At 41.0% G+C, this 24,570-nt stretch overlaps 1 protein-coding gene across 1 annotated transcript in view; it reads right to left on the bottom strand.

Annotated features, from left to right (window-relative positions):
• Nucleotides 1-24,570, bottom strand: part of PSMD1 (proteasome 26S subunit, non-ATPase 1) — a 121,243-nt gene that overhangs the window by 73,373 nt on the left and 23,300 nt on the right. The window contains exons 10-16 of the mRNA XM_038001397.2: nt 22,565-22,653; nt 21,720-21,798; nt 21,027-21,200; nt 18,369-18,480; nt 17,629-17,825; nt 16,272-16,367; nt 14,152-14,216 (exon numbers count right to left, since the gene is read on the bottom strand). Of these exons, the coding sequence (XP_037857325.2) occupies nt 14,152-14,216; nt 16,272-16,367; nt 17,629-17,825; nt 18,369-18,480; nt 21,027-21,200; nt 21,720-21,798; nt 22,565-22,653 (812 nt within the window). The remainder of the gene's footprint in view (nt 1-14,151; nt 14,217-16,271; nt 16,368-17,628; nt 17,826-18,368; nt 18,481-21,026; nt 21,201-21,719; nt 21,799-22,564; nt 22,654-24,570) is intronic.

Here is a 24,570-nt window from a genome sequence, read left to right as displayed (position 1 = left end):
CTAACTCTCTACAGCCCCTAGTGCCAGCAGCCCCCTAGCCTGCTTTTCACTGGATATCCGTGTCTGAGAACTTCTTTCATCCATGGCTCGGCCAGAGTCCGCAGGACAGACTCGGCAAGTGGTTCCCCCTGTGAGGAATGCTGCAATGGATGGCGGGGGAACCCTCGAAAATGAAGGCAAGGAGACTACGCAGTCAGTAAGTCAGTAAGTCATTGGTGCCCACTGTGGATTTCCAAGTTTGAGGGGATTGTTCAGGCTAGGGTTTCATCATGGGACAACAGTTATCAGCTCAATGGCAACAGTATATAAAAGTATTGAAACAGCTGCTTAAAGCTAGCGGAGACTCGGTTTTGCAGGCTCAATTAAGGGACCTAATGCAAACTTCTGTTAGATGAGTTCTAAATTTCTTTTCAAAGAATTAATATGTCAGTACGTTCAATTCTTTGCCTTCTACTTTTAAACTTAACTTCCTCGTAAAGCAACCTTTTTTGATTACCTGCTCCACCCTGACTCATTCCAATGACCTGCTCTACCCTAACTCATTCCAATCACCTGGTTCACCATTAACTCATTCCAGTTACCTGCTACCTGCTCTGCCCTGACTCCCGCCAAAGCACTCACCCCGTCATTCTCTTTAAATTAGCCAGTGAGAATTAGTTTAGCCTGTGCGGTCTAACCCTGGCCAACAGGAGAAGGACACAGCAGCAGGGGCCACGTGTGTCAGGGATAAGAACCCCTTCCCCTCCCTTGTCCAAGTGTGCGCTCACCATTGCTCCATCTGTAAGGGCGCACCTTTCTATAGAAGTAACTTGCCTTGTTGAGAATTAAAAAGAAAATTTTATATTTGAGTGCTATTCCTTTTGCGGCACCAAAACTTTATATGTAACAATTAGGGGTCTTGCCCATGATTGCATTCCCCTCTGGGGATGGTCTCTGGTTCTCTCTCGTGAGGAGGCATGCCCTGCCCCCTTGTGGTGGCCTCAGGGGTGAGAAATCAAGACCCACCAGTTCGAGGAATAACCCCAGCTCTCAGAAATGTGGAAAAAAATAAAAAATAAAAAACTGGCCAGCAACCTAGCTTAAAGGATTCTCACATACTGCAGCGACGACTCTGTGCACAGACCAAGGAAGGAGAAGCCGTGGGAGCCGCTGAAGTATTTCCTTGGTGGTCAGGACCAAGATAAGAAAGCTGCAAGGCGTGAGGGGGGTGAAGTACTCCTTGGGCAGGGTGGCTTAGAGGTTAAAAAGAGGCGAGACATCCCCATTTCTGGGGACTGAACCTCACACAAACCTCCAGTAGTAGAAAAGGCAAGAAATTTCCAGTGGGGAAACTGAGCCTCATCCCAAAAGGTGAGAAATTTCCAGTGGGGAAATTGAGCCTCACCCCAAAAGGCGAGAAATTTCCAGTAAGGGAAATTGAACCTTGAACCTTACCCTAAAACCATCAAGATGGGAAATACCCCAAGCAAGACAGGGAGCAAGGGAGATAAAGATGGTAACAAAGATATCCCCCTGGATAGCCCCTTCATGCTAAAACACTGGAAGGATAATGAAAGGACTAAACATAGGAAAAAGCAACAAATGATAACAACATTGCTGTTTTATTTGGACTCAGGGACTCATCCTCAAACCCTCAATCTTCTGACCAAAGTTTGGTCGAATGAGGATGTAACGTGTCAGCTTCTAATCCGGTATGTTAATGATAAAGGTCCAGTGTCTCAAGAAGAACTAGGCTATGCCCTTTGTTGGGGGCAAAGACCTGCCCTCCTTTTTCCTTTAAAAACAAATAGGGAAGAACCCAATCTGGTACCTCAAAATGAAAGGTCAGAGGAACCAGCTCTCATGCCTAAAAATTCCAGCACATGGGATTCCCTAGACTATCTTCCCCCGTTCAGTGTCCCCAATCTTTCCCCTCAGACAGCCCCACTGCTGCCTCAGATCCCATTCCAAATTTCCTCTCTACTCAACGTTATCCTTCCTCCTTATAACCCTGACTCTTAGGAATTACCATCCCATTAGCCTGTTCCCTCCCAACCTAAATACCCCTCTCTAAAGGGACTCCAGTGTGAGGTAGAACAATGTAAAAAAGATATTCAGAATTTCCCATTTCCCTCCATACCTAAGAGATCAGCCCCAATCTTCTTGCCTTTGAGAGTTACCACAAAGGGGGGGGGGGGGCATTGGCTTTGTAAATGCTCCCCTAAATGGTTCAGAAGTCCAGAATTTTAAAAAGGAGCTTAAATCGCTACTAGATGACCCTTATGGAATGGCAGACCAAATTGACCCATTCTTAGGACCTCAGTTGTACACTTGGGTCGAGTTAATGGCCACCTTGGGCATCCTCTTTTCAGGAAAAGAAAGAGTAGCTCTACTCTCGCTGGTCCCTCCCCTAGAGGAAGGGGAAGGAAAGGGGAGAACAGCAGCATAAGTGGCTGCCAGAGGCAGGGAAAAAAACAGCAAAGAGGAGAGAGGGAGGGAGAGAGACAGGAAGAGACAGAGACAAAGAGGGAGTCAGAGAGAGAGAGAGAAAGAAAGAGACAGAGAGAGAGACAAAGAGGGAGTCAAAGAGAGAGAGAAAGAGAGAGACAGAAAGTCAAAGAGAGATAGAAGTAGTAAAGAGAAAACAGCGTACCCTATTCCTTTAAAAGCCAGGATAAATTAAAAACCCATAATTGATAATTGAAGATCTTCTACATGATCCTGTAACCCTCCAATACCCTTGTTGTCAGTGTAAACAAGGGCATAGCCTGAAAGCACTGAGGCCACTGACAACCCTAGCTTTCCTATCAAAAATCCTTAATCAAGTAACCCGCGGATGGCCTAAATGCATTTAATCTGTAGCGGCAACTGCTTTGCTAGCAGAAGAAAGTAGAAAAATAGCTTTCAGAGGAAACCTCATTGTGAACACACCTAACCAGTTCAGAACTATCCTAAGTAGGAAAAAAAAAAAAAAAAAGAAAAAAAAGCAAAAACGTAGCTTACTAACTCAAAAATCTTAAAGTATGGGGCTATTCTATTAGAAAAAGATGATTTAACATTAACCACATTAACCATTCCTTAAACCCAGCAAGTTTCCTAACAGGGAGTCTAAATCTTAATTAATTACCATACAAAAGTTTGACTAGACCTAGGAGGAACTCCCTTCAGTAATTGATAGGGAAACTCTTGTAAAAGCAGTTAGGAAAATTGCCTAATAATTGGTCTGCTCAAACCTGTAAGCTGTTTCCACTCAGCCAAGCCTTAAAATACTTACAGAACCTGGAAGGAACCCTCTATACCAATTCTAAGTTAATTTGGACTAAACAAGGTCTTATTAACAGAAAGGATAATTGAAATCCCAAACTTACAAGGTTTTCAACAAAAGTAAAGTTTGCTAAAGTTAACAGAGTAATATGTATTATCCTAACTTCTAACCTTATGGCCTTAGACAGTCTAGTCCACAGAGGTAAAGGAAGTTTGCTTTGGAAAAGAATGGTTATTATCTTCAGGGAAAAAGAAAAAGGAGGGCGGAGAATTTATGTAAAAAGAATGTTATACGGTAAATTCTTGTCCTAAAATAAATTAACTGGTTGTTTAAAGAAAGGGATGTTTGCAACAAGTCAGAAAGTTGAGGCATGTCGAAGAATTGTCTGTGAAAGTTGTGAAAAGAGTTATAAAAAGGAATTTATGCAAGAAATGTTGTATAATTTAAAAGTAATAAGGTCTCCTGAATGTAAAACTATTGAAGAAACAGTTTATGTGCAAGGTGTATAAAGAAAGTAAAACATACCTTTGGTAAAAGGATTATAAGCAGGCGTAAGAATGTGGATTTTTACCTACATTAAAAGGTTAAAAAAAGTAAACAAATATTTTGTTTTAAAGGTTTAAACAAGTTTTGAAATGTTAATTGTAAAGGAAATTTATTGGCTAATGTTAAAGAGGTATCATCCAGTTTTTCTCTGAACTGGACATTAAAATAAAAGCACAACAGGTTTTTCTTAAAGCACTAACGTGCTCTTTAACAAAAATTATAAAAGGCTAAAAAGAGTCTATAAAAATCTTATGGTCAGCCATTAAAAATTGAATAAGTATGTCTACAAAGTTTTATAATTTTATTTTTATTTTTATTTTTTTTTGAGACGGAGTCTGGCTCTGTCGCCCAGGCTGGAGTGCAGTGGCCGGATCTCAGCTCACTGCAAGCTCCGCCTCCCGGGTTCCCGCCATTCTCCTGCCTCAGCCTCCCGAGTAGCTGGGACTACAGGCACCGCCACCACGCCCGGCTAGTTTTTTGTATTTTTTTAGTAGAGACGGGGGTTTCACCGTGTTCGCCAGGCTGGTCTCGATCTCCTGACCTTGTGATCCGCCCGTCTCGGCCTCCCAAAGTGCTGGGATTACAGGCTTGAGCCACCGCGCCCGGCCTACAAAGTTTTATTAAAACTAAGTTTAACATTAATAACACACTAATATAAAGGTGAAATTTAGCTTTTCTGGTATAAAAATCATACAGGAAACACTGTCAAATATAAAATGGTGTCTTTCAGTGATCTAAAAACTAATAAAAATAGGTGCTAAAGGAAATCTCTCAGTAAGAAGGCACCAAGGACTATAAAGTCCACTGCTAATGTCCCCACATTTAAAACAAAAGATCAGCTTCTTAGAAATTATATACTTGGTTTATCTTCCACTTTCCTTTCCCTTAAAACTAAAAGTCTTTTAGCACAGGTACCACCCCTAGAATTTCTGGTAAACAAGCACCAGCCTAAAGATCACGTTCTCATCAAAGGGTGGAAAGAAGGAAAACTTGAGCCACCCTGGGAAGGACCCTACCTTGTGCTGCTAACCACCAAGACTGCTGTTTGTATAGCGAAAAAGGGATGGATTCATCACACCCGAGTCAAGAAAGCGCTACCCCCTCCAGAGTCGTGGGCCATAGTCCCAGGGGAAAACCCTACCAAACTAAAGCTAAGAAAAATTTAACTCTCTTTCATCTATTCTATTACTCTTTCTTCTTTCCACGCTCTACTGCTGACCATCTAGTTATTAACATAACCAAGTCAATTTTGCCTCAAACTATTGCATTTAATGCTTGCCTTGTTATACGCTGTGGGGACTTGCCAAGTCAAAGACAGCTCTCTACTTCAGAAAAGTACCTCTGTCCCTCCTGACTCTCCACAGACTGGGCATTAGTAAATTGGGACCATTTAATCTGGGGAGATTTCGATAAAGACCCCAGTGTCAACCAGGAGTCTTGCCTCCCCTCCCACCCGAGATGTAGAGCTTTTATGCCATAGTTGGTCCACCGTTCTGTGGACCACTAAAGAGCAAGGATGGACTGCCCCAAATGGTTTTTGTAATTTCCTAAAACCACACATTCATTTTACTAGAGGATCATAGAAGTTAAAGAGTTAAAACAAACTTCAGCAATTAAGACAGGATACCAAGAGGCAAATGCCTGGTTGGAATAGATCAAAATATTCTGTCCACATATTAAACAAAAACAACTGTTATACTTGTGCACAGGGCAGGCCAGAGGCCCAGACAATCCCCTTTCCACTAAAGTGGTCCTCCCGTTGACCAGGTGTGGGTTGCATGGTAGCTCTTTTCCTGGATTCTACAGCCTGGAGTAATAAGTCATGCCAAGCTCTCTCTCTGCTATATCCCGAAGTCCGGCAGGCTGCGAGTCAGCCCCTGAGGGCCATCCAGCTTCCGTCTCCCAACACTAAGTTCACTTCGTGTCTCTCACGACAGAGAGGAAACTTAGTGTTCCTTGGAGACCTGAAGGGATGCAGTGAGCTTAAGAATTTTCAAGAGCTTATCAATCAGTCAGCCCTTGTACATCCCCGAGCGGTGTGTGGTGGTATTGTGGACCTTTACTGGACACTCTGTCAAATAACTGGAGTGGCACTTGTGCTTTAGTCCAGTTGGCTATCCCTTTCACCCTGGCATTTCATCAACCAGAAGAAGGAAAAATAAGACATCGTAAAGCGAGAGAAGCCCCTTATGGGTCTTTCGACTCTCACGTCTATTTAGACACAATTAGAGCCCCACAGGGAATACAAGATCAATTTAAAACCCCAAATCAAATAGCTGCAGGATTTGAGTCAATATTTTGGTGGGTGACAATTAAAAAAATGTAGATTGGATAAACTACATCTATTACAACCAACAGCGATTTATTAACTACACTAGAGATGCTGTTAAAGGAATAGCTGAACAATTAGGGGCTACTAGTCAGAAGGCTTGGGAAAATAAGATAGCCTCAGACATGATATTAGCAGAAAGAGGAGGAGTTTGCATCACGATTAAAACTCAATGTTGCACCTTCATCCCAAACACCTCCCCAATGGAAGTTTAACAAAGGCATTGCAAGGTCTGACTGCTCTATCCAATGAGTTAGCAAGCAACTCAGGGGTAAATGACCCCTTTACAGGATGGCTAGAAAAGTAGTTCGGTAAATGGAAAGGAATAATAGCCTCAATTCTTATTTCCCTCACAGTCGTAACAGGTACTTATTCTTGTTGGGTGCTGTGTCATACCATGCATCTGTAAGTTGATGCAGAGGCTCATAAAAATAGCACTTACTAAAACTTCCCTTAACTATCCTCCACCTTATCCAGAGAAGCTTCTTCTTTTGGAAAATCAAGCAAAACAACTAGGCCAAGTTTTGTTAAAAAAGTTTGAAAAGAAAGCTGTAAGGAAACACAAGGGGAGGGGTTGTTAGATATAAGTTCTAAATTTGTTTTCAAAGAATTAGTAAGTCAGTATGCTTCTTACTGACAGTTCTGGTAAAAATGGAAAAGTAGCAATTTGGTAGAAACCACACAACTCCTTTACTCATTCCGGATTTACTAGCACTTACAGCGCTAAGGTTGGAGCCTTAATACTGGCCCTGGAAACTTTCTGTTCAGCCCATCAATATTGTTAGTGCCTCTGCTTACTCTGTTTATTTATTGCAGAACTTTGAAACAGCTCTCAAGTCCACTCTCGAGCCCACCCTGTGTGCACTTTTTCTTAGACTTAGCAATTGCTGGATCAACATACACATCCTATTTTTATCACACATATTCGAGCCCACAGCTCACTGCCTGGTCCATTGGCTTATGGCAATGAACAAGCAGATCTGCAAATTATGACGTCACTGCTTGACCAAGCCATCCAATTTCATCAATTTTTCCACCAAAATTGGAGAAATTTAACGAAACAATTTAAACTCACCCAAAGACTAAAGAAATTATCCTGCAATGCCCAGATGGCCAGCTCACAGGCACCTCCCCTCCTTCAAGAGGTGTTAACCCTAGAGGACTAGAACCTAATCAGTTATGGCAAACAGATGTTACTCACATCCCTAAATTTATAAAACTAAGATATGTACATGTATCCATTGACGCCAATTCTCACTTAATTAGTGCACATACTTTTCTGGAGAGTCCACCCAACATATTATTAAACATTTTCTCTTAACTTTTGAGTTTATGGGGCGGCCCCAAAAATTAAAACTGACAGTGGCCCAGCTTATGCCAGCTCACAATTTCAAAAATTTTGTCACACGTGAAACATCCAACATTCCACAGGCATCTCATATAACCCCCAAGGACAGGTCATAGTAAAACATATCCATTCCACTCTTAAAAATATGCTCGAAAAAACAAAAAAGGGGGAATATCAGTAAGAACCTGACAACACTATTGGCACAAGCCTTATTTACCCTTACTTTTTAAAATTTAGATGATAAATTTCAATCAGCCATAGAAAAGCACTTTGCTAAAACTTCTCAAGACATAAAACCTGCAGTTTAATGGAAAAATGTAAATAGTAATGTATGGTATAGTCCAAATGATTTGCTAACATGGGGAAGAGGATATGCTTGTGTTCATACCCCCTCAGGTGCTCTCTGAATTCCAGCACGACACATCAAATCATACCATGGCGTGGCTAGGACCCAACCCGGTACCAGAAATGAAGGACTTGTCCCTGCAGGACCCGCAGCCCTGGACGACGCGGCTCCCTAGGATAACACGAGCCCCGGACATTACCTGGGGGATGCTGAAGAAGACAACTCAGAAGGTTGAGCGAATCCTGCTCCAGACACAGACACCATTCACTCCAGATAAATGGTTCCTTGCTATGCTTTCTGTTGTACATTGCAACTCTCGTAGGGTATTAACCCTTCTTATTTTCTCACTCTGCCTGCAACTTGCACCTGCTACTCTCTATTGGGCTCATCTCTTAGATCTGCTTTTCTTTTGCCCTGTTACTTGGGCAGACACCCCCTTCTCAGCCTCTAACAACGTAACTGCTTGGCTAGGAGGGACTGACTAACCCCCACTGGGGTCCCTCATTAATGGCACACACTGGATTAAGGTGCCAGGTAACACTATATATCACTACACTATCCTCCCACTGTGCATTAGTTATAAAAGTTCTAACCCTTACTGTGTACCACCCAAACTCAAGCATGGCTACATCGTGGCAAAGGAAATGCCTTAACATTCTTGGTTGCAGACAGACTCAAACTGGGCAATACAACCAACACCACTTTCCCCAACACTCCTTCCTGTGCTAAAGAACGTAGCCGGGAAAGTAATGGATTCCACTTTGGCTGGGAGGTCTGTCATGGAGGACGAGCCCGTAGACCCCCACTTAGGCTATTATAACATCTTAGACTAGAGCCCTCACTGCCACTTGCAGAGCAACCATACTAATGTCTGCATCCATCGTGGTATGAATTACAGTTTTGTAGCCACGTCCCGTTCCCCTATAATTTGGGCCGATGGAGGGATGGGATATCCCAGACCTCAAGTAGAGTCCATGCCACCCCAAGACATTTTATGGTGCCTGGGACATCTTAGCATCTCCCTTAACACCTGGTATGGGACATATCATAATTCCAGTAACAACTATACTGTGACTTTTATTCATAATTACACAGATCAGTGCCTGATTTGCACTACCCATCCATAAGTTTTCCTTATCGGAACCAATATTTCCATTAGACCCCAAAACTCCACGTTTTTGACCTGAGTGCAGGGATAGGTTTGGTTTGCCTCATGCATCACTAATTACAACATATCTAATTTAAATACTACTAGTGCCATGGTATTAAGGAGACAATCTGAAGCATTCCTACCAATTTTACACGTGATTGGCAAGGTTCCTCTGCTCTTGCCACCTGAGAACGTGCTCCGTACCAGGTCAGACCCAAAAGATTCACAGGCACACTTATAACCTGTGTAGTCTCAGTCATAGTCATCTTAGCAACTGCTAGTATTGCTATGGACTGTATTACTGAATCAATACAAACAGTTACCTTTGTAGATAACTTGGCCAAAAATGTGTCTAATGAACTTCTCTTACAGCAGGGTATAGATCAAAAGATTCTTGCAAGCCTGCAAGCCCCTGAGGCTGCTTTAGAATATGTAGGGGAGCGGCAAGATGCACTGGCATTCCGATAGTACTTAAACTGTGACTGGGAGCATAAGCATACCTGTGTCACCTCTCTACCTTGGAATCAATCAATACATAGTTGGAATGAGATGAAACAACACCTCTGGGGAACCTTACATGATAATTTAACAGCAGACATAAGGCAACTTAAAACTAAAATTCTAGAATCCCTAAACACCGTAGATCTACAAACCCAACAAACAGCCATATGGAAGGATGTGCGATAACATCTCTTCTGGATAGACCCCCACTCCTGGGAGGGGGTCACTCCTTGATTGGAAAATAATGTTACTGATTATACTCATGTTTGTCTTATGTTATTTACTAATTCTAGGATGTGAAGTCAGAAAACGAGTTATAACTGCTATGCCTAACAAACCTGTTGCTGCACACATCTGTACTCCTCAATCAACAAAACCTGATGCAAAACACAGAAAAGGGGGAGATGTAGGAGATCTGTCAGGGTGGTGGGAAAAGTTATAACAATTATAGGGAAAGATGCAAACCTTCTTGGAAGGCCAGGAGGTTTTTAAAAAGCTTCAAGAGGATTTAGCTGAAGGCAGTTAAATTCTCTTAAGAGCAAGGGTTAGATAACAAGGGAAAGTAAAGGAACTTATCTAGATAAATTTGTTTACTCTTGTCTCCAGAACTAACCTTTGATCATTTGTGTGCAGGACAGCACTCTACTTGGGGGGTCGACAATGTTAATTACCCACAAATTGTGTTTGCTCCAGGCCTTCCTCATTAAATCTGTACTAAATACATACGAGCATCTCCAGCTTATCAGGGCAGCTAACTCTCTTCGGCCCTAGTGCTGGCAGCCTCCTAGCCTGCTCTTTCACTAGATATCCATGTCTGAGAACTTCTTTTACCTATCGCTCGGCCAGGGTCTGCAGGTCAGACCTGGCAAGTGATTACTTCTTTTATACTTTTTCCTATACCTAACATGTCAACAATGTTGACAGCATCTTCAGGAGTAGGTTATATCTCAAGAAACTACTTTCTTTGCTCATCCCTAAGAAGCAATTCCTCAGCCATTGATGTTTTATCATGAGACTGCAATTCAGTCACATCTTCAGATTCCATCTCTAATTCTAGTTCTCTTGTTATTTTCACCAATTCTGCAATTCCTTCTTCCACTAAAGCCTTGAACCCCTCAAAGTTATCCATGAAGGATGGAATCAACTTCTTCTAGTCTCCTGCTAATGTTGATATTTTGACTTCCTCCTGTGAATCATGAATGTTCTTATGGCATCTGAAATGGTGACTCCTTTCCAGAAGGCATTCAATTTACTTTGCCCGGAGCCATCAGAGGAATCACTTTCTACGGAAGCTAGTCTTTTTTATTTATTTTACATATTTTTGAGATGCAGTCTTGCTCTGTCGCCCAGGATGCAGCGCAATGGTGTGATCTCAGCTCCCTGCAACCCCCGCCTCCCAGGTTCAAGGGATTTTCCTGCCTCAGCCTCCCGAGTAGCTGGGATTATAGGCACCTGCCACCATGTCCAGCTAAGTTTTGTATTTTTAGTAGACACAAGGTTTCACCAGAGACAGGGTTTCACAATGTTGACCAGGCTGGTCTTGAACTCCTGACCTTGGGTGATCTGCTGCACTGGCTTCCCAAAGTGTTGGGACTACAGGCATGAGCCACCATGCCCAGCCTATGGCAGCTATAGTCTTAAGAAATGACTTAAATAATACAACTTGAAAGTAAAAAGTACTCCTCGATCCATGGACTGCAGAATGGATGTTGTGTTAGCAGGCATAAAAATAACATTAATCTCCTTGTACAACTCCAACAGAACCCACGGGGGACCAAGTACACTGTCTATGAGCAGTAATATTTTGAAAAGAATCTTTTTTCTGAGCAGTAGGTCTCAACAGTAGGCTTCAAATATTTAGCATGCCATGTATACAGATGTGCTGTGTGATGGTTAATACTGAGTGTCAACTTGACTGGATTGAAGGATGAAAAGTATTGATCCTGGGTGTGCCTGTGAGAGTGTTGCCAAAGGAGATTAACATTTGAGTCAGTGGGCTAGGGAAGGCAGATCCACCCTTAATCTGAGTGGGCATAATCTAACCAGCTCTCAGGGAATATAAAGCAGGCAGAAAAATGTGAAAAGGAGAGACTGGACCAGCCTCTCAGCCTACATCCTTCTCCTGTGCTGGACACTTCCTGCCTTCAAACTTTGGACTCCAAGTTCTTCAGTTTTGAGACTCAAAGTGGCTCTCCTTGCTCCTTAAGCTTGCAGACAGCCTATTGTGGGACCCTGTGATTGTGTAATACTTAATAAACTCATATATATATATATATCCTATTAATTCTGTCCCTCTAGGGAACCCTAATACATGCTGTCATCCAGGCTTTGTTGTTTCATTTACAGAGCAGAGAATAGCTTTAGCATAATTCTTAAGGGCCCTAGCATTTTCAGAATGATACACGAGCATTGGCTTCAACTTAAAGTTGCATTAGCTTCTGACAAGAACAGCCTGTCTTCTGAAGCTGTGAAACCAGGAATTGACTTCTCCTCTCTAGCTGTGAAAATCCTAGATGGTATCTTCTTCAAATAGAAGGCTATTCTGTCTACATGGAAAATCTGTTTTTAGTGTAGCCACCTTCATCAATGATCTTAGCTAGATCTTCTCGGTAACTTACTGTAGCTTCTGCATCAGCACTTGCTGCCTCTCCTTGCACCTCCATGTTATGGAGACAGCTTCTTTCCTCAAACTTCATGAACCAAGCTCTCTGCTAGCTTCAAACTTTTCTTCTGCAGCTTCCTCACCTCTCTCAGCCTTTCCAGAACTGAAGAGTTAAGGTCTTGCTCTGGATTAGGCTTTGGCTTCAGGGAAGGTTTTGGCTGCTTTGATCTTCTCTCCAGAGCACAACTTTTTCCTTATCAACAATAAGGCTGTTGCGCTTTCTTATCATTTGTGTGTCCACTGATGTAGCACTGTTAATTTTCTCCAAGAACTTTTTCTTTGCGTTCACAACTTGGCTGTCTGTGATGCAAGAGGCCTACCTTTGGCCTGTGTCGGCTTTTGACATGCCTTCCTCACTAAGCTTTAGCACTTCTAGTTTTTGATTTAAAGTGAGAAATGTGGGACTCTCTTTTTCACTTAAGCACTCAGAGGCCATTGTAGGGTTATTAATTGGCCTAATTTCAATATTGTTGTGTCTCAGGGAATAGGGAGTCCCAAGGAGAGGGACAGAGATGGAGGAATGATGGGTGTGTGGAGCAGTCAGAACACACATATTTATTGATTGAGTTTGCTGTTTTATATGGGTGTGGTTCGTGGTGTCCCAAAACAACTGCAATGGTAATATCAAAGATCACTGATGACAGATTACCGTAACAGATACAATAATAACAAAAAAGTCTGGAATATTGTGAGGATTACCAAAAGTTGACACAGAGAAATGAAATAAGCACACACTGTTAGAAAAATGGTTTTGATAGACTTGCTTGATGCAGGGTTGTCGCAAACCTTCAATTTTTAAACAAATGCAGTATCTGCAAAGCTGAATACAGCAAAGTGTGGTAAAACAAGGTATGGCTGTATCTTAGCTAAGAGAAACACTGATGTCTGAGATTGAATCTAAGTAGACAGAACTACTGGAAGAACTACTATTACATCTATTAATACTACCACCAACTCCACAACTACAACTCCTACAATTACCATTATTAATACAAACTTAGTGCTTATTAGTGCCAGACACCTCTCTAAGAGCATCGCACATATATTAATTCACTTGTCAAAAACATCTTCTCAGATGGGTATTATGATTATACTCATTTTAAAGATGAGGAAACTGAGGCGCAAAGAGGTTGAGCAACTTGCTGAAAATCATTCAGCTAGTAAGAAGATGAGTCAGGAGTCAACCCAGGCAGATGGGTTTAGAATGTGACTCCTTTTTTTTTTTTTTTGAGAGGGAGTCTCACTCTGTCACCCAGGCTGGAGAGTAGTGGTGCGATCTCGGCTCACTGCAACTTCCGCCTCCCGTGTTTAAGTGATTCTCCTGCCTCAGCCTCCCAAGTAGCTGAGATTACAGGCGCGTGCCACCATGCCTGGCTAATTTTTTGTATTTTTAGTAGAGACAGTGTTTCACTGTGTTAGTCAGGATGATCTCGAACTCCTTACCTAGTGATCCGCCAGCCTCAGCCTCCCAAAGTGCTGGGATTACAGGCTTGAGCCACCATGCCCGGCCAAGAATGTGACTTCTTAAACACAACTATATCATACTGCCAAGGATAGCTCCATGACTACAAGTAAAAAATAATGCTTAAAAATTTTCACTCTGGCATTTAAACAAAACCTATTACCTTTCACTTTCATTAAAGACCTTCAAAGACTTTACAAACCTATGTAAGAGATAATATCCATTTGAACTACCAATATACACAAAGAGGAATACTGGATGTGTTATTTGGATTTAAAAAGTTAAACGAATAAGCAGAATGCTACCAAAAAATGAACAGAAATAATTAAATCATTTTACTACTTCTCAAAGAGGTTCTCAGAATCCCATGAAGTACTTTGTTCTTTTTCAGATGAACAGTACTAATCTTGCTATTAAATGGTCCTCACTCTGAACCCAGATATACTCCTCAGGTATTTAGTTTTTGTTTAGTGACTAACTACTGTTTGGTAGTTTCGGTAGTGACGACAACATTTCCAAAAAAAAACGAAATATAAATAGAATAAGAAGTTAGAAGTTATTACCTGAATAGAATGAACCCAAGTGATTCTACTGCTGCCCTCCTGACATCATCATTAACATCACTTACCTAGGGGGAAAAGTTTAAGATTATATTATACCATGTAGTATATCACTAGACCAAACTGGTATGAGAGGTCAGCAACATTCAATAGTGAGTGTATACCTCACTATTGATAGGTATACCAAAACATTATGTTGCACACCTCTAAACATATACAATAAATGAATATATTCAAAAAATAGACACATGTATTTTTATTTTTATAGAGATAGGGTCTCCCTATGTTTCCCAGTCTGGTCTCAAACTTCTGGGGCTCAGGAGATCCTCCCACCTTGGCCTCACAAAGTGCTGGGATTACAGGCATAAGTCACTGCACCTGGCCACATGTATTTCTGAAGAATAAATTTCTGTACCCAATTTAGAAAAAGTTATTGAAAAATTTCAATTCAGGGGCATAGAAGTCTTCACAGCTTGGTAAAGTTTGAGATTCAGGGTTACTTCTCTCTCTCTCTCTCTTTTTTTTTTTCTCCTTTGAGACAGAGACTTACTCTTATTTAAATTCACTCTATCACCCAGGCTGCAGCGTAGTGGTGCAATCTTGGCTCAATGCAACCTCTGCCTCCCGGGTTCAAGCGATTCTCCTGCTGCAGGCTCCCAAGTAGCTGGGACTATAGGCGTGTGCCACCATGCCCAGCTAATTTTTGTATTTTTTGTGGAGATGGTGTTTCACCATGTTGGACAGGCTGGTCTTAAACTCCTGACCTCAGGTGATCCACCCACCACTGCCTCCCAAGTGCTGAGATTACAGGCGTACGCCACCATGCCTGGCCCCAGGGCTACTTCTTAAGACTATTTCAATTGGCCAGACACAGTGGCTCATACCTGTAATCCCAGTACTTTTGAGAGGTCAAAACAGGAGGATTGCTTGAGTCCAGGAGTTCGAGATCTGCCTAGGCAACATAGCGAGACCTTGTCTCCACAAAAAGTTAAAAAATCAGGCAGGCACGGTGGTGTGTGCCTGTAGTTCTAGCTACATGGGAAGCAGAGGTAGGAGGAGGATCGCTTGAGCCCAGTAGTTTGAGGCTGCAATGAGCTGTGATTGTGCTACTGCACTCCAGCCTGGGTGACAGTGAAACCCTGTATCAAAGTCTCTAAAAAGAAAAAAGAAGAAAAAAAAAAAGACAATTTCAGCTGCATTATAGCTTTTGCAAAACATGAACATTTAGAACATACTGTACTGCTAAAAAAATTATTTATTAATTACTAATAAATATTGTGGAAAATATTATCTCTGGGAAAAACGAGTTAACAATAGTTTTAAGTCTTTCTGCATAGAAAGGTACCCTTGGTTTACCTTTTCCCAGCACCATGATGACAAAAACCTATTAAGACATGTGGAATGTCCACTGTGTGACCTGGCAGTATTACTTATTGCTGATAACTATATTTGGATTAGCAGAACTATGAGTGGAAAAAGCATTTTGGAAAACATGGGCATTGGCTTTCCTGTGCAATGCATCTCCTGTAATAGATCACGTTCCTTAGGGGTCCCGGGGTGTGTGTAGCGGGGTTGTTTGTTTTTAGAGATACGGTCTTGCCCTGTTGTACAGGCTAGAGTGCGGTGGTATAATTATAGCTCATGGTCCACTTCACTTTCCAGAGCAGCTGGGATTGCAGGCATGAGCCACTGCACCCCCTAGGGGTATGTGGAAGCTAACTTCACTGGCCGTAAAAAGAAATAAATGGTTCCTGTTCTTCACTGGATTTCCCTATCCTAGAGTGGCCACACATACTTACAAGGTCTTGTCCCTTACAAATGAGGGTGCTCCTTGCAGGAGGATTTTAGAAGTTGTACCTGAATGGCTTTAAGGACTTCCATTTATATAGGACTGTTATCCCGTCCCATATCCTTCTGAAAAGCTTATCCCGTCCCATATCCTTCTGAAAAGCTAAGTGAACCTAGTGCTAGGTTATGGCCTGTTGGGTCCAGTAAATGAGAATCACAACCTAAGACCACTGGTGGTGGTCATGTGCTGGGGATGCTGGAGTCACCTAGACACTTATTGTCTATCTGCAAGCTTTTCCATCCACCCTACTCCTAAGAAAGGTCAGAGTACTTACAGCAACATGTAGCAGGCGTCGAATTGCTTTGTTGTTACCAGAGCCACAATAAGCCATGGCTACAGTATACATTCCAGACCTTCGAAGAATTGGGTCCTAAGAAAAATAATTTAACATTAATCATCAACTTATTTCAAACAGTAACTTCTACAGTCTAACAGGCATAGAGGCATCCACCAAGTAAGCTGGTCTCAGGTAGGAAATGATGAGCTCAACAACTCTTTTGTGGTTGGTAGTTTTTGAAATAAATGGGGCAACAAAACACAGAAATACAAAAGGAGGTAGCTGCTCTTAATTCCCACTACGCTATGCAATATGCCTGCCCTGCTTCATACTTTTTAGGAAGTATAAAGTCAAGTCAACAGCAACAGCCACTCCTATGGCAGTCCACTTCCTTTTATCAATCAAGCAAGGAAGTTGGCTTCTAATTCTACATTTTTACCTTATTTAAATTCCTGGGTACTGAGTGCTGAGTGGAAGAAAGATGGACCCTGATAACTGAACAAATTAATTAATAATTTTATCAATAAACTATAACAGTTATTTTTATCAGATTACAGAGAACAGTTATTACCTGCCACCTGCCACTAACTACCTACCATATACAACACCATTATAAAAACAAAACAAAAGGCAATGGAAAAAAAACCTCATCCAAATAAACAAATATAGAGATTGGCACTGTTTTCTGATAAAAGAATAATGAAGTAAACTTTGTATCTTATTAAATGACTACCAAATCATTCCAAAAATATTATCTCTTTTTTTTTTGAGATGGAGTCTCGCTCTGTCACTGAGGCTGGAGTGCAGTGGTTCGATCCCTGCTCACTGTAACCTCTGTCTCCCAGGCTCAAGTGATTCTCGTGCCTTAGCCTCCCAAGTAGCTGGGATTACAGGTGCCCACCACCATGCCCAGCTAATTTTTTTTCTATGTTTAGTAGAGACAGGGTTTCACCATGTTGGCCAGGCTGGTTTTGAACTCCTGACCTCAAGTAATCCACCTGCCTCGGCCTCCCAAAATGCTAGGATTCCAGGTGAGAGCCACCGCACCTGGCCCAAAAATATTATTTCTAAAAGAAATCAACTCGTGAATTCCTAAAGAACTATACTGAATCTGCTTATGAGTATCACAGACCTGAAGCTATAGTAAAATTTAAAATCCTCAAATTACTCCCATGTACTTTTCTAATCAGTGCTTTTATTTCTTAAATTCTATTAGGCTTCATATACATTGCAAGAAGTTTTATGAATAAATGTACCTACATGTTCTGATGGGAACAGAGTTAATTTCCAGTGAAGTTAAGTGTTTTTTACATGCTGGAGATAAATGGACAGTGAGGGATGTATGTGATCTCACCTTGTCACGACAGAGAGATTCAATGAGAGCATCAGCCTCTTCCATCCTCCCGTACATTACTAATGCAATGCCAACTGCAAGACCACGCAGAATCTTCTCATGTTGAGTTTCTTGTGCGTAACCGACCATGTCCTCAATAGCCTGGGCATTTTTAGAGCCCAACATAACCAAACCTAGGGCCAGGCCAGCTGCTTCCCCTAGCAAGTAATGAGTAAAATGTTAACAAAGAGTTATGTTTTTAAAGTCAATGAAACATCCAACTGAAAGTAGCACATTTTTGCATAAACTATCAAAAAACCATTAGCTTCTGACAGCATTTTTTAAAACCATCTGGTAAAAAGGATACTTTATGTGGAAGCACAGTCATACATTTAGGGTTGTTTTCCTTTTAAACTTTGACAGAATATACCATCAAATCCTACAGTGATTTCAAAGGAGACATTTAGATAACATTTTTTCTACATTATCACCAAGCAGTATGGAGTAAGTAGATCACTCTAATAAATTCCTATTTGCAAAAGTCAGTTATGCAAGTGGACACACAGGATATACCATTTTAGAAAGCCTATATATCATAAAACTTGTTTTAAAAGACAACTTTGACAAATGGAGCAAAATTCACTTCAAGTATAGAAATCCATCGTAATTTTAAGAGGCTACAAAATATAGGTAGAAACTAATGTAATTACATTTACATTAATTAATACTTAAGTTTGTTAGCTTTAGAAAGAAATGCTTACCTGTCACTGCATCATCCTGATAAAGGTTTGTTTTTAGCAAATCATAAACATCTTGACGTGCAGTTCCCATGGCTGCCAAACCAAGGCCCAGACTGCCACCATGTCTAACGATCTAAGGAAAAAACATAGATTCCACTGATTTGGTACACTATACTTAACATACAAGCTCTTATTCTAATTTCAAAATATAGTTTCACATTAAATATGCAGAGGTGGGCTCAGTAAGAATGATCAAAGGATTTGATAATCAAAAAGTCAGTGACAAACTCAGTAATTTAAGTTTTTTGTTTGAGACGTAGTTTCGCTCTTGTCACCCAGGCTAGAGTGCAATGGCGCAATCTGGGCTCACTGTAACCTCCGCCTCCTGGGTTCAAGTGATTCTCCTGCCTTAGCCTCTGAGTAGCTGGGATTACAGGTGGCTGCCACCACGCCCGCCTAATTTTTGTATTTTTAGTAGAGACAGGGTTTCACCATGTTGGCCAGGCTGGTCTGGAACTTCTAACCTCAGGTGATCCACCTGACTTGGCCTCCCAAAGTTCTAGGATTATAGGTGTGGGCCACCGTGTCCAGCACAGCAATTTCAGTTTTAATAGAATGATATTTGCTGATGCCAAAAAATAATGAGCTGAGGCTGGATTGGTGGCTCATGCTTGTAATCCCAGCACTTTAGGAGGCTGAGGTAGGAAGATCACTTGAGCCCAGAAGTTTGAGACCAGCCTGGGCAACATACGGAGATTCAGTCTGTACAAAAAAATAAACACAAATTAGCTGAGCATGGTGGTGCATGCCTGTGATCCCAGCTACTCAGGAGGCTGAGGTGGAAGAACGGCTTGAGCCCAGGAAGTTGAAGCTGCAGTGAGCCATGATCATGCCACTGCACTCCAGCCTGGGCAACACAGCAAGAAACTGTCTCAAAAAATAATGATAATAAATTAAAAATAGTGAGTTGCAAAATGAACATGAGAAAACACAGTGGGCAGAGAGAGGCCAACTCTATTTCAGTACGTTTACATGAGAAGGGGAGGAAAAAGACTGAACAACTAAGAGGGAGATGTCAAGAAAATAATTTTGTTTAGGATAGATGAGACCTGAGTATGTTCATGGGTTGAGGGAAAGGAGGCAGCACAGAGTGAGAGGCTAAAGACAGAGGAGAAAAAGGTATCTAATGGAACATGGTTGTGAAGAAAGTGGTTGAAAATGAGGTCAGAGTACATCCGAAATATATACATTTGAAAGAAGAAACTTTAGTGGTCATCTGTCATTTTTGAATGCACGGCATCCTTCTATTGGTGACAGCATCCCAACATTCCCTTGGTAATACTCCTCCCCACTGTCTTGTAGAGTCTTGGTGGGACTGTCATTTAAGAAGCTCCCACCTTCTCCTAGCCAAAGTGTGACCCAACACAGAGCAATACAATGCTCCCTCTTTGGAATTTTTGTCTTTCTTAAGTGGAATAACCCAATGGCCAGAAATGTTTCAAGTTCATTCATCCTGAAGGTAGGGTCCTGAAAAGGCTATTTCATTAGTTCCTGTTATCTAGCATCTGTGGTGTTGCTCTGGCTCCTCAACCTTTGTGAGAACTAGTTTATCAGCCTTCTGTTAATTATATAAGGTATTTCCAATAAACTTCTTATTCAAGTTAGTTAGAAATGGTTTTTAATGCTGTCTACTATTGTTTCTTTTTTGTAACCATAAACCCTATCTGATAAGAAAGTTTTTTACCTGAGACCAGAGGAAATAAGGTAAACATGTGTGTACTTGCACACATGATTTGTGGCTAAGGGGCTTATTAATTGAGACAGATCATCCTATTGGCTTCAATCTTTTCACTTATGCATGAGGGCAAGGTTTTCTGGATCACTTAACTACTCTCCTGATGGCCCTCACTCCAATATAGAAGTCAGTCTAAAATTGTATTTTAAGGTTCCTTAAAATAAGAACAGGGCTACTTAGTAAGCTTTTCCAAAAGATTTACATTTTAAACAATTATCAAAGATCAAAACAAGCAAGGATTCTAACTTCTGAGAGACTGCAATTTCTTTTTTTCTTTGGTTGAGACGGAGTCTCGCTCTGTCGCCCAGGCTGGAGTGCAGTGGCGCGATCTTGGCTCACTGCAAGCTCCGCCTCCCAGGTTCACGCCATTCTCCTGCCTCAGCCTCCTGAGTAGCTGGGACTACAGGCGCCCGCCACAGCGCCCGGCTAATTTTTTGTATTTTTTAGTAGAGACGGGGTTTCACCGTGGTCTCGATCTCCTGACCTTGTGATCCGCCTGCCTCGGCTTCCCAAAGTGCTGGGATTACAGGCGTGAGCCACCATGCCCGGCTTGCAATTTCTTTAGGCCTTAATTTCCAGCAAAATGTTAGGGCCCAAACTAGATGATAACTAAGGTCACTTGTAGTTGTAACATTTTAAGATGAAAGTGTGGGAATACAACATGTTTTACAAATACATGCAGGGCTTAAAAGAGTGAGAAACACAATTTTAGCTCGTCAAGAAGGAAATGAAATTATCTTAAAAAAAAAAAAAAAACCCCAAGATAATAGTTGTTTTGGGTATTCCTAAATCCTATGAAATCTCCAGTCACTAAAATAATTTGGCAAATATGTTATCCTGGATTCTTGAGTTTTGGAAACTTAGTTTTCCATTTTAGTACTTACATCATTGCTGGCATTCTTAAGCTGATTAAGCAGATAGTCAATTATATCACCACCATGATTGGCATGAATAAGACCTAGTGCATAGAGACCTCCACCTTCCTGATAGGCTGATCCTGGAGAAGTATCCTTGGGAAGGTATGTTGCCATTAACTGTAATGCTTCTTTTTCATGACCCTGTAAAGGTAAGCCATGACAAAGATGTCAAAAAGAGAAAGAAGAAAAAAGACACAATGTTTTCTATGACTACTGCCTTTTCCCCAGAATGTTCACTTGCTAAGACAGAAGGAGGCAGTGGGGCTCTCTCTCATATAATTGTATCACTCAAACAAGAGGACAAGCCTTTAAGAGACCCAGTTACACTCTGGTTAGAAAAAAAAAAAATCACAAATGCTTCAAGTTTTTTCCCTTTGTTTTATAACATTTGCCCAAATCCACCTCAGATCTCAGACTATGCAAATAACATTTCAATTTATCCTTTCAATGGCTTATACAGTCTTTATAGAAACAAATTTCCACTTTTTATTAAAAACAAACACACATATAAATATTTTAGTATCTTATTTACTTTAGCCTTCCCTACAAGATGACTTATCTGACTTAACAAAGTGTACTTGTTAAAACTTTTACTTTTTCTTAACCCCAGAAAAATTACTTCTTTTCAGATGCCTGTTTACACTGACCAATATATGTTACCTTATGAATTACACCCAAACTGGCTGTAGCAGTAAATTTTGCCCAGTTAGTGGCTCTGGCCAACCATTCCAAGTTATCTCTGTAAAAAAAGAAGATGTAGTTATTTTAATTAGTATTAAAACAAATGAATTCCTTAAAGTTTTTTAACACTAAGGTCAAAAGCATTAAAATTTTACCTTGAACACTTTCAAATTACTTTGTGGATCTCAAGTTACTACTGATTCTATTTTCCCTCTTAAGTTGTTCTTAGTATTTTAAGGATTTTTTAAATGCATGATATGTGATTCTACTATAAATAAAAAAAAATTATATAAAATTTTAGAGCTTAATGTATTTCCTTCAAGAGCCTACAATCAAGCCAAGTAATAAAAGGAATTAATTTTACCTTAAAACAAGTAGAAATACACAATAACAAATACATAAAATAGCAAAAATATACTTTAGAATTAAGGACTGGTTAACAAGGGAACTACTGTTAACACAGTGTCTGTTAAAAACGATTTTAGGCCGGGTGCGGTGGTTCACGTCTGTAATCCCAGCACTTTGGGAGGCCGAGGTGGGCGGATCACCTGAGGTCAGGAGTTCAAGACCAGCCTGACCAACATGGCAAAACCCCACCTCTACTAAAAATACAAAAATTAGCTGGGCATAGTGGTGTGAACCTATAATCCCACCTACTTGGGAGGCTGAGGCAGGAGAATCGCTTGAACCCAGGAGATAGAGGTTGCAGTAAACCCAGATTGCATCACTGCCCTCCGGCCTGGGCCACAGAGTAAGACTGTATCCAAAAAAAAAAAAAAAAAAAAAGATTTTAAACCAAAGTGGAAATCACCAAGCATATTTACCTAAGAAACTGGTCACTGGTTGTCCCACAGTGCATAAAAGAGTTCGCTATAACGGTTGCTGTATGACATACGGAATTCCGTACTGCATCCTGCAACAACAAATACAGAATTGTTTCATCACTGGCAAAGTATTCATATATGCACACCCTCACACACAAAGTCAGAGGTCCTATTTTGTGGTAAAAGCATGAACAAATTGAACTGAGATTGAAAATATGGATTTTGGGTATTTCTTTTATAAAGAATAAATAGCTAGTTTACACAAACAAGCAAGTCAAAGTTTTATTTGCAGTTTTAACAGAGCTCAACGGCAGATTTTAGGTGGGGAATTTAGACAGTGGATTTTCTTTTTTTTATTTTTATTTTTATTTTTTATTATTATTATTACACTTTAGGTTCCAGGGTACATGTGCATAACGTGCAGGTTTGTTACATATGTATACTTGTGCCATGTTGGTGTGCTGCACCCATCAACTCGTCAGCACCCATCAACTCATCATTTACATCAGGTATAACTCCCAATGCAATCCCTCCCCACTCCCCCCTCCCCATGATAGACCCCGGTGTGTGATGTTCCCCTTCCCGAGTCCAAGTGTTCTCATTGTTCAGTTCCCACCTATGAGTGAGAACATGCGGTGTTTGGTTTTCTGTTCTTGTGATAGTTTGCTAAGAATGATGGTTTCCAGCTGCATCCATGTCCCTACAAAGGACACAAACTCATCCTTTTTTATGGCTGCATAGTATTCCATGGTGTATATGTGCTACATTTTCTTAATCCAGTCTGTCACTGATGGACATTTGGGTTGATTCCAAGTCTTTGCTACTGTGAATAGTGCCGCAATAAACATATGTGTGCATGTGTCTTTATAGCAGCATGATTTATAATCCTTTGGGTATATACCCAGTAATGGGATGGCTGGGTCATATGGTACATCTAGTTCTAGATCCTTGAGGAATCGCCATACTGTTTTCCATAATGGTTGAACTAGTTTACAATCCCACCAACAGTGTAAAAGTGTTCCTATTTCTCCACATCCTCTCCAGCACCTGTTGTTTCCTGACTTTTTAATGATCGCCATTCTAACTGGTGTGAGATGGTATCTCATTGTGGTTTTGATTTGCATTTCTCTGATGGCCAGTGATGATGAGCATTTTTTCATGTGTCTGTTGGCTGTATGAATGTCTTCTTTTGAGAACTGTCTGTTCATATCCTTTGCCCACTTTTTGATGGGGTTGTTTATTTTTTTCTTGTAAATTTGTTTGAGTTCTTTGTAGGTTCTGGATATTAGCCCTTTGTCAGATGAGTAGATTGCAAAAATTTTCTCCCATTCTATAGGTTGCCTGTTCACTCTGATGGTAGTTTCTTTTGCTGTGCAGAAGCTCTTTAGTTTAATGAGATCCCATTTGTCAATTTTGGCTTTTGCTGCCGTTGCTTTTGGTGTTTTAGACATGAAGTCTTTGCCCATGCCTATGTCCTGAATGGTACTACCTAGGTTTTCCTCTAGGGTTTTTATGGTATTAGGTCTAACATTTAAGTCTCTAATCCATCTTGAATTAATTTTCGTATAAGGAGTAAGGAAAGGATCCAGTTTCAGCTTTCTACTTATGGCTAGCCAATTTTGCCAGCACCATTTATTAAATAGGGTAGACAGCGGATTTTCTATCCTTTGGTTTAAACTTGCTTTTTCTCTTCTGCATCTTGCTGAAGGTCTCCAAGGTATTGCGATAACCTGAGGAGCAGTGCTGCATCTCTGACAGTTACCAAATAATTTTGTTTATTTTTAGTTTTTGAGACAGAGTGTTGCTCGGCTGCCCAGGCCGGAGTGCAGTGGCGTGATGTCAGCTCACTGCAGCCTCCACTTTCAGGGTTCAAGGGATTCTCCTGCCTCAATCTCCCGAGTAGCTGGGATTACAGGTATGTACCACCACGCCTGGCTGATTTTTGTATTTTAAGTAGAGACGAGGTTTCACCATATTGGCCAAGCTGGTCTTGAACTCCTGACCTC

This window comes from Chlorocebus sabaeus, chromosome 10, assembly GCF_047675955.1.
Source record: "Chlorocebus sabaeus isolate Y175 chromosome 10, mChlSab1.0.hap1, whole genome shotgun sequence".
In the NCBI taxonomy this organism is placed as follows: domain Eukaryota; kingdom Metazoa; phylum Chordata; class Mammalia; order Primates; family Cercopithecidae; genus Chlorocebus; species Chlorocebus sabaeus.
This window is presented reverse-complemented; position numbering and strand designations above follow the sequence as displayed.